The 16,637-nt window shown below is 34.1% G+C and overlaps 1 protein-coding gene across 2 annotated transcripts in view; it reads right to left on the reverse strand.

Annotated features, from left to right (window-relative positions):
* The window catches only part of LOC126971333 (echinoderm microtubule-associated protein-like CG42247), a 40,037-nt gene extending 29,780 nt beyond the window's left edge, over positions 1-10,257 (reverse strand). The window contains exon 1 of one of the 2 annotated variants that reach the window (XM_050817947.1): positions 9,760-10,257. In XM_050817947.1, the coding sequence (XP_050673904.1) occupies positions 9,760-10,257 (498 nt within the window). Of the gene's footprint in view, positions 1-685; positions 772-9,759 lie in introns of those variants that run through there. The other variant, XM_050818714.1, reaches the window with a different exon arrangement.
* Positions 10,258-16,637: the final 6,380 nt, after the last annotated feature.

Below are 16,637 nucleotides of genomic sequence, written 5' to 3' on the forward strand. Positions count from 1 at the left end.
TCTCAGGTTGTGGCTTCATTTACAGTATCTACTTTACAGTTGATAACCGGCTCAACCCCAATATTTGCATATTAGGATATCTCAAGTCAATTTCACCAATTTGGTGACGGCACCGGCACGGAACGCCGGAGGTCGTGGGTTCGAATCCCGCATCGTTCATAAAATTTTGTTTTTAAAATTTTATTTGTGTATTAATCCTAGAAGTGAGGGTTATCACTTTAAAAACATAACATATTGTTTACTTAGAGTCCTTGAATATTTAACGATCACAACAGTTAATTTAAATTGAAATGTCACTCCCGTTCGTCACCTCAGCAAGTTCAAGTACCTAGCTCATGGTATACTTGACATCTGCTTTGCATAGCGGATATGACGTCATTGCGACCAGTGCAACACATACAACATGTTATATCTTTATTTCAAGTACGAATTCCATAATCTGCAGATTTATGGATTAAATATTGTATTGTAATTAAACGAAGTAATTTACTTGAACTTTCTTTGAATTTCCTATGACTGAAAATGCCACTCGTGTCTCAGTTTGGTATGGGTGGCGATAATTACCAGTGAGAGGCATGATATCAATAGAATATAAACTGTATCATATGAGAAGACAATATGTGTATGTAAACTTCATAAAAGTCATTGGTATATTAATTAAATATGGGCATCGGTAATTACTTACCCTGAGCTGACTCCTACTCTCGTTTTTCTCTTATGATCTCCTTAACAAAGAATAGTTATAAGTTTCTAGAAATAAAATAAAAATGCATATAAATATAAAAGTAAAATACTTAAAGAGTCAAACATGTATAGTGAAAACGTATGAAATTCCGTAGAGCTCAAACTTCGTAGCTTTAGTAGCAAACAAATAAACCCGTAGCAATTTAAGACTCTACACAAAATTAAATTTATCACTTGAATAGTTGCAGTTCAATATTATTTGCCGCGATCAATAATAATAGTGATTAGTTTTTTATGATTATATTTTGGAAGCTTATTTGGGATAATATTAGTTTATCACGGATAAATCACAATTTTAAGTCATATAAAAGAAACGTTGGTTTTCCTAGACATCACGTATGGCACTAGGTCCCACTGTAACAGCTGATAAGTCCGCACCAACAAAACAAAATCCAACCAAATCATAACAAAACAGCTTAAGCGCCACCGTTTCACACCCGGAATCAACCTTTATATAAGTTGAAAATGGCTGAGAATCGTAATTGCAAGATATGCGAATAAGTCGGCGGGTAACGAATAACTATTCGGTTTCGAATACATTGGTGGAAGGGGCTGGATTGGCTCAAGGTCGCTCTCTACAATCCACGCAACTTATACCTAGCGCTTTGTAACTAAAGCTTGATATACATCAGCGTCCACGATATACAATTAAGACGCCTTTATGGTGGCCTCACGTGTATATAAGCCGGAAAACAGCTTATAACCACAATTAGCTGCCCACGCGACACTGCTCACGATACGCATAATAAAAATTATTTACACCGAGACCTTGGTCCATTTTTCGGGCAATTGTGTTTGACATAATGAATGATTTGTTAGTTTTATACATTTTTGTAATTAATATAATATATTTAATTCATTATTTTGATAAGCGGGGACCATTAACTGTTTTGCCAGGAAAATTCCGGTAGTTTCATTAAATTTAACAGTAAACATTTCTCTATTTACAGCCAATACGATGCTTTAGACGTGTAAAATTACATTTCGGTGAGTTTTATCTTGTAGATTGTATATGACAATTGTGTAATGGCTGTACATTGGCTTGGTTATTATTGTTTGACCTTAAGAATTCCTACAGTTTGTTATTATTTAAAGTGATTACCCTCACTTTTGGGATAAATTGCACAAATTAAATTGAAAACAAAATTTATGCGCGCTGTGGGTCTCGAACCAGCGACCTCTCAAGTCCCGTGCGAGCGCTCTTCCACCGAGCCAACCGTTCGAGTAAACCAAATATTGGGGTTGAACGAGAGGTCGCGGGTTTGAGTCCCGTATCGTTTATAAATTTAGTTTTTAAATTTAATTTGTGTAATTAATCCTAGAAGTGAGGGTTATCTCTTTACAAAATAAAGAATTGTTTAAATTTGAAAGAGCGACATCTCAAGTCGATTTCCTATTATGCAAACATTGTGGCTGAGCAGGCTATCAACTGTAAAGTAGATCCTGTAGATGAAGCCACAATCTGAGAGCTGAACAAAGAATATATGACATATTAAGATTTATGAACTTTACGTCACTCAAACGGTTGGCTCAGTGGAGGAGCGCTCGCGCGGAACACGAGAGGTGCGAGTCCCACATTGATTATAACCTTTTTTTAAATTTATTTTGTGTAATTCCTACATTAAAAAATATATGAAGTTTAAACCGAACAAGCGGCATTTAACTACAGCTTATAAAGTATTTAGAACTTATCATATTTTGAATAACGTAAGTTAACGTAATTCTTACTAATTTTGCCAGTCAAATTTCTACTCTGAAAACTACTCAATAATGTACTTGAAACTATTTTTGTAATAGTCCGTGCGAAGGAAAATTATTGCAGATAAAGTTCTATTTACTTTAAGCTTACGGAAAGTAATTCAAAGTGTGGATTGTATTTGTACGAATTGAAATAAATTTTAATAGAATTATTATGAATACTTGTAAAACACAAAAGAAACAATAATATACTAGTAATAATAAAACTTAATTTCCAATTAACTACAGACTCAAAATCATGTTAGTAATACTTAAAGAACTACGTTAGTACTAAAACATAATCTTAACGAACTACTTATTACTATTATTTGAGTCACTATTTCTCCATACCATTACAGATAAAGCACCAGTGTCTACTCGCGCCGTCGCGAACATCCCCGATGAGCTACAGAAACGAGGCAACCCCGAGGCAGAAACGATTTAAATAATGAAATATTTGCAATCCAGTGTGCTCTAAGCTCAAATCGACGATTTACAGAGCGTTCGGACGCTTGACCTAAATCCCTAATTTCGACAGGCCCACATTCACCTAACACAATACCTCGTGATCGTCGACGACGGCTACCGGAAAATGCACTCATGCATTTTTATCGGCATGCAATAAATAATACGTAGATGCATATTTAATTTGAGAATTATGCTTATATATAATAGATAAAATTTTAGGTTAGCTCATCAATTTTAACAGGTTCTACTCCTAAGGCTATCCATCTACTATCACTGACTTATTTATAAACGCAATGTAAAGTTACTCCACGTTTAAAATTACTTCGCCCTGTCATGTAATTCTGTAGTGACAAAGGTAAGATAAAAGAAAAGTTTTATAAACAATATGTTATGTTCTTAAAGTGATAACCCTCACTTCCAGGATTAATACACAAATAAAATTTGAAAAACAAAATTTTATGAACGATGCGGGTCTCGGTCAGTTGGTTAGAGCACCGGCACGAATCGCCGGAGGGCGTGGGTTCGAGTTACGCATCGTTCATAAAATTTTGTTTTTCAAATTTTATTTGTGTAAAAGTTTTATATTTGGAATAACTTTACATCGCGTTTATTAATTATACAGTTAGAGTTTCACTATATCACGTCTGACAGTGGCTTTGCATTAACAACTTGTGGGCATGAATTATTAGTGGGTTTCCGTTCATTGCCATTTGGGTAACTCTAAAAACGAAAACCTAAAAAATTATCAATCAGATATTATCAATGAATCTTATCACGTATTTTTCAGTTTAAATTTTAATGCATTTTTTTTAAGTTTGGGTACACTCCTCAGCCACACATTACCGTCGTATATGACCTGCACCACATATTCATTTAATCTCCTACCTTAGTAATTATTATCCTTTGGAACTACTAACTTTACTTCCCTTTCTCTTCTGGGGTTATATTTATTTGTTATAGGACCATTAATATAACCATTAAAATTTAAAAGCCTATTTCTATTTGGTACGTGGTTTTTAAATTTACAGGTAATACTTTGTTTAGCAAATATAGTTTTCGATAATCCCTTTTATAATTATTTGTAGCTTTTTTTTATCATATATTTAATCAATGTCGTTTGCAAATATATACCTCTATAGTATAAGTATTGTAGGTACGACCATACAAACCGAGAAAGTTGATCTTCTAAGCACTATCTTATGTACTACTACTACTATTGAATAATTCTCACTTACTGTTGTTCAATGTTACTCAAAAATGCTAATCTTTTCTTTTTTCTAATAGTAATAATTCTAGTGTTTGGTTTTAAGTCCTAATAGCTTAGTTTAAAGTAAGTAGTAGTTAAGTATGTACACATAATTAAATATTTTTAAGCGCATTAACTTGCCAATAAACTGTTAAAGTTTGGCAAGATACCAATAAGTTAAAATTGTACCATTAAAAAAAAAATATATATATATATATATATATATATATATATATATATATAACATTTTAAATAGCAATGGATTGCCGCAGAAGAAAACAGCTAATTCTATTAATTTTCACAAAAAATATAGTACTCGAGTTTTTCAAGAATCCTGAGCTGCAATTAATACAATATTAAGTACCATCATTTGAACGTCCTGTTCGTGTCGTCCCTTATATTGACATAAAAAACGGCTTGATCTATTTTGACGGGAACTTTGACAGATAGCTTGTTATAAGGCGTATCTTTGCTTCTATTTTCAAAACTGAACTAGGTTGCCGCACAACAAATTAAATTATGAACAAAATCTTATTCAACAATAAGATTGCCACAGAAATAAAATCAACGCGGGTTAAACCGCGAGCGGCTGCAAGTACCCAGTAGATCAGACGATATTGAGAATAAGCTAGGCTCACCAATCAGTAGCTAATATAAGATAACCCAAGCAAGTGGATAACCAGTCCCTACCACTTCTAATTTATATCATAATTATGCGGCATGGTACGATTAGACCAAGCCCAGGTCGTTAAGACACCTGCAGTATTCTTTTAGCTTATGAAATTTTCACACCCGAAATAATTACCCTTTTTGTAGCGAATTAAGTGAGGTATTATTGCATAGTAAAATGTTAATTTATGCTCTGCAGGATTCTTTCGTTATTTTGTAGTATGTCTACTGTCGACTGTGCACATTGGGTTCACACGATGGTAGGTCTATGCATCCATTTTATCAATAATACAGTTGTCAATTAAATTATATGGTAATTTTTTTTTGTCTCGAAACTTCTCATCCAACAGGCGCCATAGTTATTAATAAGTAAAATACCGAAAATACTTGTAGTCTTACATAATTTATATGTCTAGATATATTGTAACAGCTGCGAACACGCAGAAAAAAATAGCGGCGAACTGTAAGCCTCTATGTTCAGCAACTCATGCACACTAAAACAAATGGACACACGTATCGCGAGTGTAAGACGTAGCTTGTGACGCACACTAAAGTAATAAGCCTGGCTGGTTGTCATGCGTTGCCTAACAGCAAGATGCTCTATCTAGACGTATAAATATCTAGGCTTTTAGTATCTAACTTGAGAATCTCATATACATTTAAAAACATTGCCTACAATAGATAGAATAAATCTTTATACGTATGTATAGTCGTACTACGCGGGAACGTATTGTCTACGATCATTCGTAGCGCTACAGCTAGAGCCATAGACTTAAAATATATATATTATATAGATTCCGTGAATAAACACTGGATTCAATTTTTTTTTTGGAAAAAGGAGGACAAACGATCGTACCTACGACTCACCTGGTGTTAGTGATCACCGCCGCCCACATTCTCTTGCAACACCAGAGAAATCACAGGAGGGTTACCGGTCTTTGAGCGATTTCGTCCACACCTCAATTTAGGCTGCAATCATTGACTTACAAAATACTAGCGTCTAGACTAACAAATCGTGCGAGAGAGAAGAACATCTCTAATGGAGATACAGCAAGATAGAAAAAGAAAGCGAATCTGTAGTAACTGTGGTAATTTGAATATTAGTATTTTGAACCACTAGTTAACGCACACATTGACACATCAAAATTGTGACGCATTATCAGGCTGTCTGATCGTCTATACGCTAGTATACTCTGTGTCTATGGTATATTGTAAGTCTATGGCTAGAGCAATATTTTACGTAAGTATCTACTCTGTGTGAATATACAAAGTGCGGCCTACGAACGTGTCGTAGTTGCTACGCTACGTAGACCAAACTGAAACGTTGCACTTCTGACCACTCATGGGATATCGAATTACAATTTACAATTAACAATCAGGTGCAAATTGATTTAGCATATGTTTACATCCATTAAATGAAAGATGAAACATTTTATAATTAATATGTACGGTACTTAATTTAAAACAGGAAAAAAATGTGCGGTGAATCAATACGGCTACCGTTAGCCCTCTCTCTTAGTGATATGGCAAATTTATCAATAATAATAATTAATCCACGAGTCTCTCGTTCTAGATTCCGGCTAGGCAACAACTCTTGAGGATGTGTAGTGCCGAAACTCGTGTCAAATTGGTTTGAGCAGGGCTTATTACCAGCTGGACCGGTTGTTCAGTTGAGAGATCAGCGGGAGCCAATTCTTCATTGAAGGACGCTAATCTAAATCTAGGCCGTGCGAGCGAGCAGGCGAAAGAATCCGAGTAGACTCAAAAGACTTAACGGAAATAAGACATTTATTCATAACATTTAAATAGTCCTATAGTGTTAAGGAATACAAAAACCAGAAGTAAATTGTTACCACAGTTGCGATTTTTTTCGCTAAGTTTATCCCTGACAAGTGTATATTAGTTCTGTGAACAAGGTACCGAATTAATAATCAGTGGAGTTTAGATTATAAATAGCAACGATTGTAAAGACACAAGTTTAGTTCACAAGTTCCATTGACATGTCTTAGAGTGGCGCTGCAGGGCAATGAGGCCAGTCTTCGAACCAGCGTGAGGAGAGCTTCAAGTGATTGTAGAGTATAAGGACCAGATTTATACAAATACGAAACCAACGTAATATTCTGCCTCCATCATATTGCTCCTTGCCATCATTTTAATAGCATATGAAATTAGAAAAATAAAAGAACATCTGAGAGCACTGTAGATATCGTTAGAACAGAGTTGATAAACTTGCATGAGGTCAGCGGTAACACTCCAATACAAGATCGGAAATTACCATTAAAGACCGACTACCACGAAAAAGTCTTCATTTTTCGAGTTACTTTATTAGCCTCAGGCACAAATAATGCAGCTTTCTATTGGTAACACAATTTTCAAAATCAGTTAAGCAGATCCAGAGATTACGCCCTACAATCTCACAAGCTTTTACAATTTACCTCTTTAAATAATATTAGTAAAAATTATTAACAGCTTATTTTTGTAGCCTTTCCTTCCTATCTCATCACAGAGAGTGTGCAAAGTAGATTATTCCATCTTTATATCCTTTTTTAGGTTTATATCCTTGAGCGGTTTGAATCCCTAACTCCACTCATGACTCTACATCACTTCCTCGCACGGTACGCTCGTGTTCCAATATAACTCCCTGCTACGTGCGTACGTCGTCCCTTTACGTGATACATTGTTTACTGTCTTGGTGATAGCACTGTACTTAATTAGGTCAATGAAATTTATTAATTACAACAAACCTAAGGTAAGCTGCCTAAGTTTTAAGTTCAAATATAGAATATTGAAAAAAAAAAATTAAGCTGCTTTTTATGCATAATTTTTGTGGTTAGGAATTACCTACCTTCCTTATCCATCGTTCTAGTTATGTCATAGTCCCAATAAATGCATAATTAAGAGCTGTGATATTGAGCTGGAAGAATTAATATAAGCTCATATTTTAAGAAATCTAATTATTGCAAGTTCACATGTATTTGATCACACAGTCCTGTTTGTCTAAATTGCACCTTGGACAGTTGGCATAGGTGATATTGTGGATGTCTATGGACGTTTGATTTTTCAATCATCAGATGAGCGTGTTGCCCGTTTACCCACTCTTTTATAAAAAAAATATACTGCCTAATAAGATTTACTAACATAAGAAAGGGGTAGCTATCATAGTACCAATACTGATGTTATGTTATATATATCTAATCAATAATTGTGTTTAGCTAGGGGGTTTGCTTAAATTTAATAGAGAAAAATAAATGAGCAATAACTTAAAGTATTGATATTTGAGGTAACGTTGTAAATTAGACCAGAAAGATTTTCTGTGAAATTAATTATATATATATATTTACCTGTGCCTTTAAAATAAAAATTAAAAAAATTTTTTTACTAAAATAAATGTTATAAAGAAACAAATGTAATTCTTGCGACTATTCCATGCGTTATAAGATTAGACGCTACAGTGCATTGCCTTCGGTAAGTGCAAGGTGGTGCATTGCCCTCGACACCCCGTTGCAACTATTGTTTGCACTTAACTCGGAAACTGATCGAGGATAAATAAGCTAGAACTTCAACATAAGTGTAATATAAATCCTTTCCACGAAAACGATTAAATAAAAAAAGAAAAAAGTTAATCTAAATTAAAAGCAAATAATCTTACAAAGTAATCAAGAATTATCAGAAAACGGTTTCCACAAACAAACATTACGGTCTACGTAATTATTGTTTTCCTATTCGAAATGAAATAGCATCGTTTAGAATTCCTTAGCAATTACATTTCGTAAGAAAATTTGCTTTGTAATGAAAATGCAAATGGCGGGGACCGTAGACTGTGCGTGGAACTTATCCTGTGCCCCACATCTGACCAAGGACGTAGCCTCGCCACTTTCACGCAATTGATTTAAACACCATTTGTATGTTATTAATTTAATTTGGGGACGTTTTTTGTAATAGAGAACTGGGGCAATGAAGCTTATTCGTATAAATAATTAATCAAACATATAGGTGACTAGGTGTATTAAAATAACACCACGTAATTGTTACTAATTAAAATATAATACATAAACTGACTGGACCATGCTACGGAGCGAAAACAGAGAAATAGAGAAGACAGCGCTACGATTTGGATTCCTAGAGATGGCACCAACATTAAGCACGACGAAGATAGAGAGATGGATGTAAATCTGACTTGGGAGCCATATTGGATTAGGGTTGTGAAAGACAGAACTGAATAGAAACAGTTAGAGGATTGATATGCCAAATGGAATGCCGAGCTGAGGTACATTTTATAAAAGGAGAAGATATCATTCAACAGTTATTTTTAAGGAAGTTTTATTAAATTATATATCCTATTTTAGAGAGTAATTCTAGGCTCAATTACAAATGTTTTATAATTATAATATTATCAATACGACAATTTTAAAATCATCAAAGTTAATGATATATTAAATAAATTGTTATGACTAACGCATTGTTAATTATTTATTACTCAACTTGTTCTAGTTTTCATGAAATAAGTGTAAGATGTATTTAAACTTTAGCAGCCACTTATTACCGTGATATGAAATTTAATCCTTAACTTTTTTAGCACGAACCCTTATTTTTTATTGACTTCAGGTAATTATAAAATAATTTCTTATTCAAATGTTGGTCAGTGTAGGTTCTGTGATTGTATCACCTCACGTAAAGTAATATGTACCTCATTTGGCACGGGTCACGCACGGCATATATGCCCGATTATTATGCTTAACAATAACTTTTGATACATTGACAAATAGGTTAACATTATGACTTTACTTAGATTACATGGCTTGGCCTCATTTTTATTTAACTTTATAAGTTGTGCGATATGTGATTGTAGTAAAATGTAAATAATTAAGTTAATATAAATAGTTTGTTGTACTCACTTTGAATGTTTTGTATGATGAAACAACGTATGAAGCACCGTCTTCCAATTCTTCCAGACGATATTTCCGGTCTCCATCCATACCAAATATAAACCTAGCGCCTCTTGGAAGCTCCAGCCTCTCAGAAAGCCTGTCTAACAAAACGTCCATGGAAACCAAGTCTCTTCCAGGTTTGAACCTGAACTCAATGCCAGGATGAAACGGATCACCGTTGCGGTAGAAAGTTACTCTCCTTGCCTTCCAATAGTTCAAGTTGGAGTATCGACTGGTGGGTTCCGGCCGCAAGGGTCGAGCTGTCGCTTCAGATCCTTCGGAGATGTCGTCATTTCTTTGTGGTGGTGATGCGGGTCGTGAAGACCTCCAGTCCGGGTCTTTTTCGTCGTCAGAAGGGGGTTGGTCCTCGGTGGGCGCAGGTTCCGCTACTGGGACGGGCTCAGGCGCGACCTGTGAACGCACGTGTATTTTTGGGCGCGGTTTGTTTTGCACGCGGCGCGACATCCCGTGCGGATATTCAACGGACGACTAAGCACTACTTAGTGGTCAGTTGCACTGCGGCTACTCGGATCTATGGACACGCGTGTGATAGATATTCATTCATAAACACTTAGCGCTATGTTTACTCAACTTAATTGTTAGAGAGCTTCTTTAACAGAGATGTGGTGTTGTTCTGTATATTGCTACTTGAATCTCTATGGCTTTTTCTTTGTGGAAATCGGCTTTGGTTTGAAAATATTTGCACATGTTTGAGAAGTATTATGTAGATTTTTAGGCATATTGATATTATCTAACACACTTTCTCACAAATTAACTAGTTTCTAACCCCAAATACTTTTCTTTTTTTTTGCTTTTTTATTTATTTAACCTATTGTTGTTTAGGTTAGTATTGTATATAAGATTGCTTGATTGAATGTGTTTCACATTAGCATAATGTAGATCAGAGGTAATATGATCATCGCTGTATATAATAAAAGTTTATCTAAATAAAATTTACTATTTTTGCCAATATTAATAATCAGTGGGACTAAATGAAGATATACTATTTTTTATGGAACAGACGACCATTATTGTATGAATAATTATTTTTAAGCATAGCCTATAAAAAATAAATAAATAGACGTACTTAGACATACAAAAAACAAATAAGCATCCATAACTAGAAAACAAAGATTCATATTAATGATACAAATTTGTGTACCAACCGGGACTGAAACCCGGGACCCCTGGCCTAACATGAAGGTACGGATCATTAACCACTGGGCCATAAGGTTCGACAAATATTAATTAAATCCCTTACTGATATTAGTTAGAAAAAAACTTTGTAAACGGTATCGGTAAGGTATAGAACACGTAAATAATGACGCTTAATTATTATAAGACAGACAAAAAGAAACTGTGGAATATTATTTCTATATGTCACACAAGGTCACCAACCCAGCATGTTTATTGGTTTGAAAACCAGCATTGTCTTTTGTTAGGCCATTTTCTGACAATTGGAACTCAAATCAAACCAAGGAACAAATAAAATTACATCTGCCATAGATGTATCCCGATCGTGATTCTATATTAAGAAGATATAAAAACAATATGATTATGCGTATTATCTGACAAATAGAGCAAGAAACCCCTATTCAAGTTGCAAATATGTACATATTACAGTCTTATCAAATACAGGGAAAAGTACATAAAATTCTATCATAAATCCAGCTGTACTATACAGCCTAAGTTATATTGTTATTAATTATAACACGAGTGTAATTTTTCAAGTCATAGTGACCCAACGTGAAGGAATCAATAGATCTTATGATAAACATAACCAGCTGTAGGCTAACTGCGTGACTAAGTAACTTAAAACACGACCAAAAGCTCTTAGCTGCGAGAAATACTGCAACGAAATGATTCATTAAACTACTCTAACAATATGTACGTTTATTCTCAGAACTCTAGATTCATTTTGGTTTCGATATTTAAAATTTTGTAAAAAACATTTTGCCGGATCGATTTATTTGAATTTACCTTTTGAAGATAGATATTGAAGGCAATCCATTGATGTTATGGGTTGGGGTTCATGAAAAAATCTTATTTACACTTTAATTTACGAAAAAAATATTCTTAATCCTTATCTCAAGTAAGTGATGTGATAATGTGCGTACACCATTCTAAAAGGCTGGAAAAGCTCCTGTAATACCTCTGGTGTTGCAAGAGAATGTGTGCGGCGGTGATCGTTTAATTTAAAATATTATTTAATTAATTTCCAAAAAAATGTAAGTGCACGAGTAAGTAAAAAATGTAAATTAATAGATAAAAACATAAGGGCTATTGAGAATATTAGATGTATCAATCCAGTAGGAAAAACTATAGATAATTTGTACTTTAAATAAACTTTTTGTTTTGTTTTTATTTAAAAACAAAACAAAACTATTTAGCACCTCTTAAAGCCATCCTTTATTGTTTGACAAAATAAATAAGTATCTTGTTTATATTATATTTACTTTTTTCAGGATTAACACAAAAGTTCTTTACTATAAATGTCTCTAGCCGAATGCTTAAAATAACAATGCATAATTTCAAATTTGAAATATCATAGTGTTAATCTATAGTTACAATTTAATGGAATTGAAATCGTACCTGACTCAACCATTTCGTAGACTAACAGACAGATAGAGAGAACTTACAGTGTGTGAACTCAAATTACAACCATATATGTACAATATATATTAGTATATATTTCTCTATTCTACATCACATATAATGACTATATCAACTGTATATATTTACCGTATACATAACCAGATTTTTATTCGACAGGAGTCTTAACTTACTTAAGACGTTACATATACAGACTTTATTGTAAGGAATTCTTTTGTTTAACTTATTATAAAACTTACCACGGCAGGTGACGCTATTGGTTCCTCAGATGCCATTTAGAAATAATTAATTAAAAAGCGTTGATCAGCACTTTACAATGTTATCAGAAATCAACACAAAATTTACACTATGTGCCATGAAAATTGGCGGGAAATATAAATTTAGACAAACAATAACTTAAATCATATTAATTGCAATTAATTTCCTTAATTTATAATGTGATGAAAGTCGACCGGTTATGTTTTGAGAGCGAAAACGAGTGACCGTTCGCCATTGTGAACGTAGAGGGTGGTAAGGCCACCGCACCCGTGTACGATAGGTTGGCGGGACTGGAACGAAATAGAATACAATAATTATTGTAGAACATATATTTATACTTTCATAAATGTATGTTGGACTCCCTTGGAAGTAATAAATACATAATTGTTAATAAGATATATTTTTTTACGGAGAGCATTACGAGCATTAGCGCCGATTTGTCCATACAATCGCGACCTTTTACTCGTTGGTGTTTAACTCTAGATCAAAATTTTCAAATATGGTCAATATCATCATTAACTGTGTGTCTGTTTTTATTTGTTTGATATTTTTGATTTTGAAAGTGCTAGAGAAGGCACTTAAAAAGATGGCTTAATCATATGTGCCGCAAACCGATGATTAGTTGTTTTATATAGAAAAGTAGGACAAACGAGCGTACGAGGTAAAGTGATCACCGCTGACCACATTCTCTTGCAACACCAGAGGAATCAGAGAAGCGTTGCTGTCTTTTAAGGTACACCTTTTGTACACCTTGTACGCGCTTTTTTTGAGGTCCTCCACAGTGCGGTTTTCAAGGAGCATTCTTCCACGTACTACAAAGCTGTGGAATGAGCTTCCTTGTGCGGTGTTATACCAGGACGATACGACATGGGTACCTTCAAAAAAAGCGCGTACAACTTCCTTAAAGGCCGGCAACGCTCTTGTGATCCCTCTGGTGTTGCAAGAGAATGTGGGCGGCGGTGATCACTTAACACCAGGCGACCCGTCCGCTCGTTTGTCCTCCTATTCCATAAAAAAAAATGGAAAAAGCTCCTTGAAAACCGCAGTGACACAAAAACATTATTTTTATCTTATAAAGCTAGACATAGACAGCTAGTTATAAACTTATAGATCTAGAGATTTTTGTAATTTTACTCATTAATTAGAGATAATATCATTTATTAGTTTTGTGATAATTTATGATGAAATTTGACATAAATTCGTTTTTTAAACTTTTTAAATGTAAGGTAATGGAAAACTACAACTATGAGTAAAGAATTTAAATTTTAGATTGTCCTGCCATTCTGACGCACTTTCTGCGTCTATCGGCAGTCGACGAAGCAAATAACTTATAATTTTTACGTGCCTCGCTGTTATTTTCCGTTTTTTCCTTTGAAGGCGTTTGTTTATTAGTTGTGTAATTATTGGAGGGCGATTACACACGAAAAGCCTATTTAAATACCAATTGTGAAGGTTTTAAGCTGAACTATATGGAACCCTGATGACTTAGTTAAACAATATTGCTTCTGTAAAATTATAATATTTTTAATCCCGGCTTACCAAACATTCTTGTAATGAAAAGAACTATTGATACGAACTTTTAGTATTGGTAGTCTTGAGCTTCAGTATGCAGAATAACAGATATATGGGTCTACCAAAGAATTATCTCTCAATAGACTCTGACAGATTCCATTGTCGCGTAGAACTTGTTTTTGTCTTAGGACTTAACGGATATATATAACATTGCTCTGCACGCTTGCAACGCTCCGGATATTGAGGGACTTGTGCAAAATGGAAAACCACGTACCGGAAGACGCAGTGTTGGTAGGTCCCCTACAAAATGGACCGAATATCTGGCCAAGATCGCCAGAATACGTTATATGAGGGCAGCGCAGGACCGATCGTCGTAGAGATCTTTGAGGGAGGCCTTTGTCCAGGAGTGGACGTCTTCAGGCTGATGTGATGGTGATGAAAAGAGAAGATAATTTACTAAGAACAGCAGCTGGTTAGCCGTCGCAAGGTAATTTAGTACTTCTTTAACAATAATCTATAAATAAATTTAAATGTTTTATAAAAAATGGCTATCCTCCTACTAAACTGCTGAATATCTAAATGATCGGACAGCCTGGGACTAGATTGTGATTTTTTATAGCGATAGAAATGATTGTACAATATTGTATATTTTTATTGAAAAGAGCGCAAAAAAGAATGCTGGGAGAGTTTCTTGCGCCGCTTCTTCTCTCTCAGAGCGCCATTTGTTTCCGAAGCGGTAGTAGTATCTAGTATTTATTAGAAATGACATCAAAAAGAATTCTAAAGGAATCAATTTTGAGAAAATAAATGCCTTTTATGCCTTTTTATGCCTTTCATGTTGTAACGTTATACATTATATACTTCGGTAAATATAGTTCATATGTTTTACGTAGGTCATACTAAAAGTTATAACCAAAATAATATGTTTATTGCTGTTCAAAATACTCTCCATTACATTTTAAACATTTTTTTATGCGATCGAACCATTTTTTTAAATTGAAGGCAGGTTTTCTACGTGCTGATTGAACGCTATCACTGCCTCTTCGGAATTGGTAAAAGTGAAACCTCTCATCAAATCTTTGGTTTTGTGGAAAATACAAAATTCACAGGGTACTAGGTTGGGGGTTATATGCAGAATGGGTAAAAGTACGAGTTGTAATTTTTCGAATGCTAAAAATGACTTAGTTTTGTTGGCCGTGTGAAGAAGCGTTGTCATGATGTAGTAGAACGCGACTTTTTGGTCGTCTTTTGTTGATTTCCCGCCAATTATTTTTTTATTACTAAGAAGGTTGCAACGTTTCAAAAAATATAACATTCGAAATTAAAATAGTTCCAATTAGCTAGAAGTGCAAAACTTTTAGTGTGCCCCATGTTTTAGTATAAATAATAATATTCTAATACGTATTTTATGTCTTAAGCTAATATATATGAGTAATAGGTGATTATAATATTTATTTTTTGCTAACTTAAAAATGTTTTTTTTAAATAAATTTAATATTAACCTTACATAAAAAGTACTAGGTACCTAACCTACTCCTCCTAACTACCTAGGTTAATATTCAAATCGAGTCAGCTAACATTCTTAATAATATAAAATTATTCGTGTACTACTCTACAATTCTAATAATATTATTATGTATGTAGTATTATAGTCTGTAATAGCAATGTGTAGGTACTTAAGTATATATTTCCCGAACAAATTTGTATGTTACGGTACATTTGGATTTTACTTTAAAATATTTTTAATCAGAACATAATATAATGTACCTACTACGTTTGACAACCGTGAACCTAAATTAATCGTATTGTTTCAATGTATTTAATTTTTTAACCGACTTCAAAGAAGGAGGAGGTTCTCAATTCGTCGGTTTTTTTTTATGTTTGTTACCTCAAAACTTTCGACTGGGTGGATTTGGTGAACCAAATTCGATAATTCTTTTTTTATTTAAAAGCTGGTGCTTCCCGTGTGGTCCCATTGTCGGTGTCATCCAAGATAGGTTTGTATCTACATACATAATTATAGGTGAGATGTGCTTGAGTTGTGAGGAGGCGAGAGGCGAGAGCAAGTCGCGGCGGAAGGACACCGATTCCAAAAATTACAATAATTGTAACTAGAATTAGATTAATTAATTAGATTGCATAATAATACGCAATTATTTTTATACTTTTTAGTGCATATTATATCTATTGTTTTGAGATAGTGTTTTTGAAGTTGTTTGTTTTTTTGTTAATTTTTTTTTTATTTCACATGTATAATGATCGTGCTTATTGACTATCTATGTTTTATAATCGTTGTCTCTCTTCCGGGCGGCACAATCTCCACATGACACGTACTAATGTGTTTTCGATTTTCCCAACTCAGATGTTCGTTTATTCTTAGCTCTTACGGTGAAGTAAAACTTCTTAAAGGAGATTAATTTTGTTACAAAAATTTATGAACGATGCGGGACTCGAACTCGCGA

The sequence above is a fragment of the Leptidea sinapis genome, chromosome 1 (genome assembly GCF_905404315.1).
Source record: "Leptidea sinapis chromosome 1, ilLepSina1.1, whole genome shotgun sequence".
Lineage (NCBI taxonomy): Eukaryota > Metazoa > Arthropoda > Insecta > Lepidoptera > Pieridae > Leptidea > Leptidea sinapis.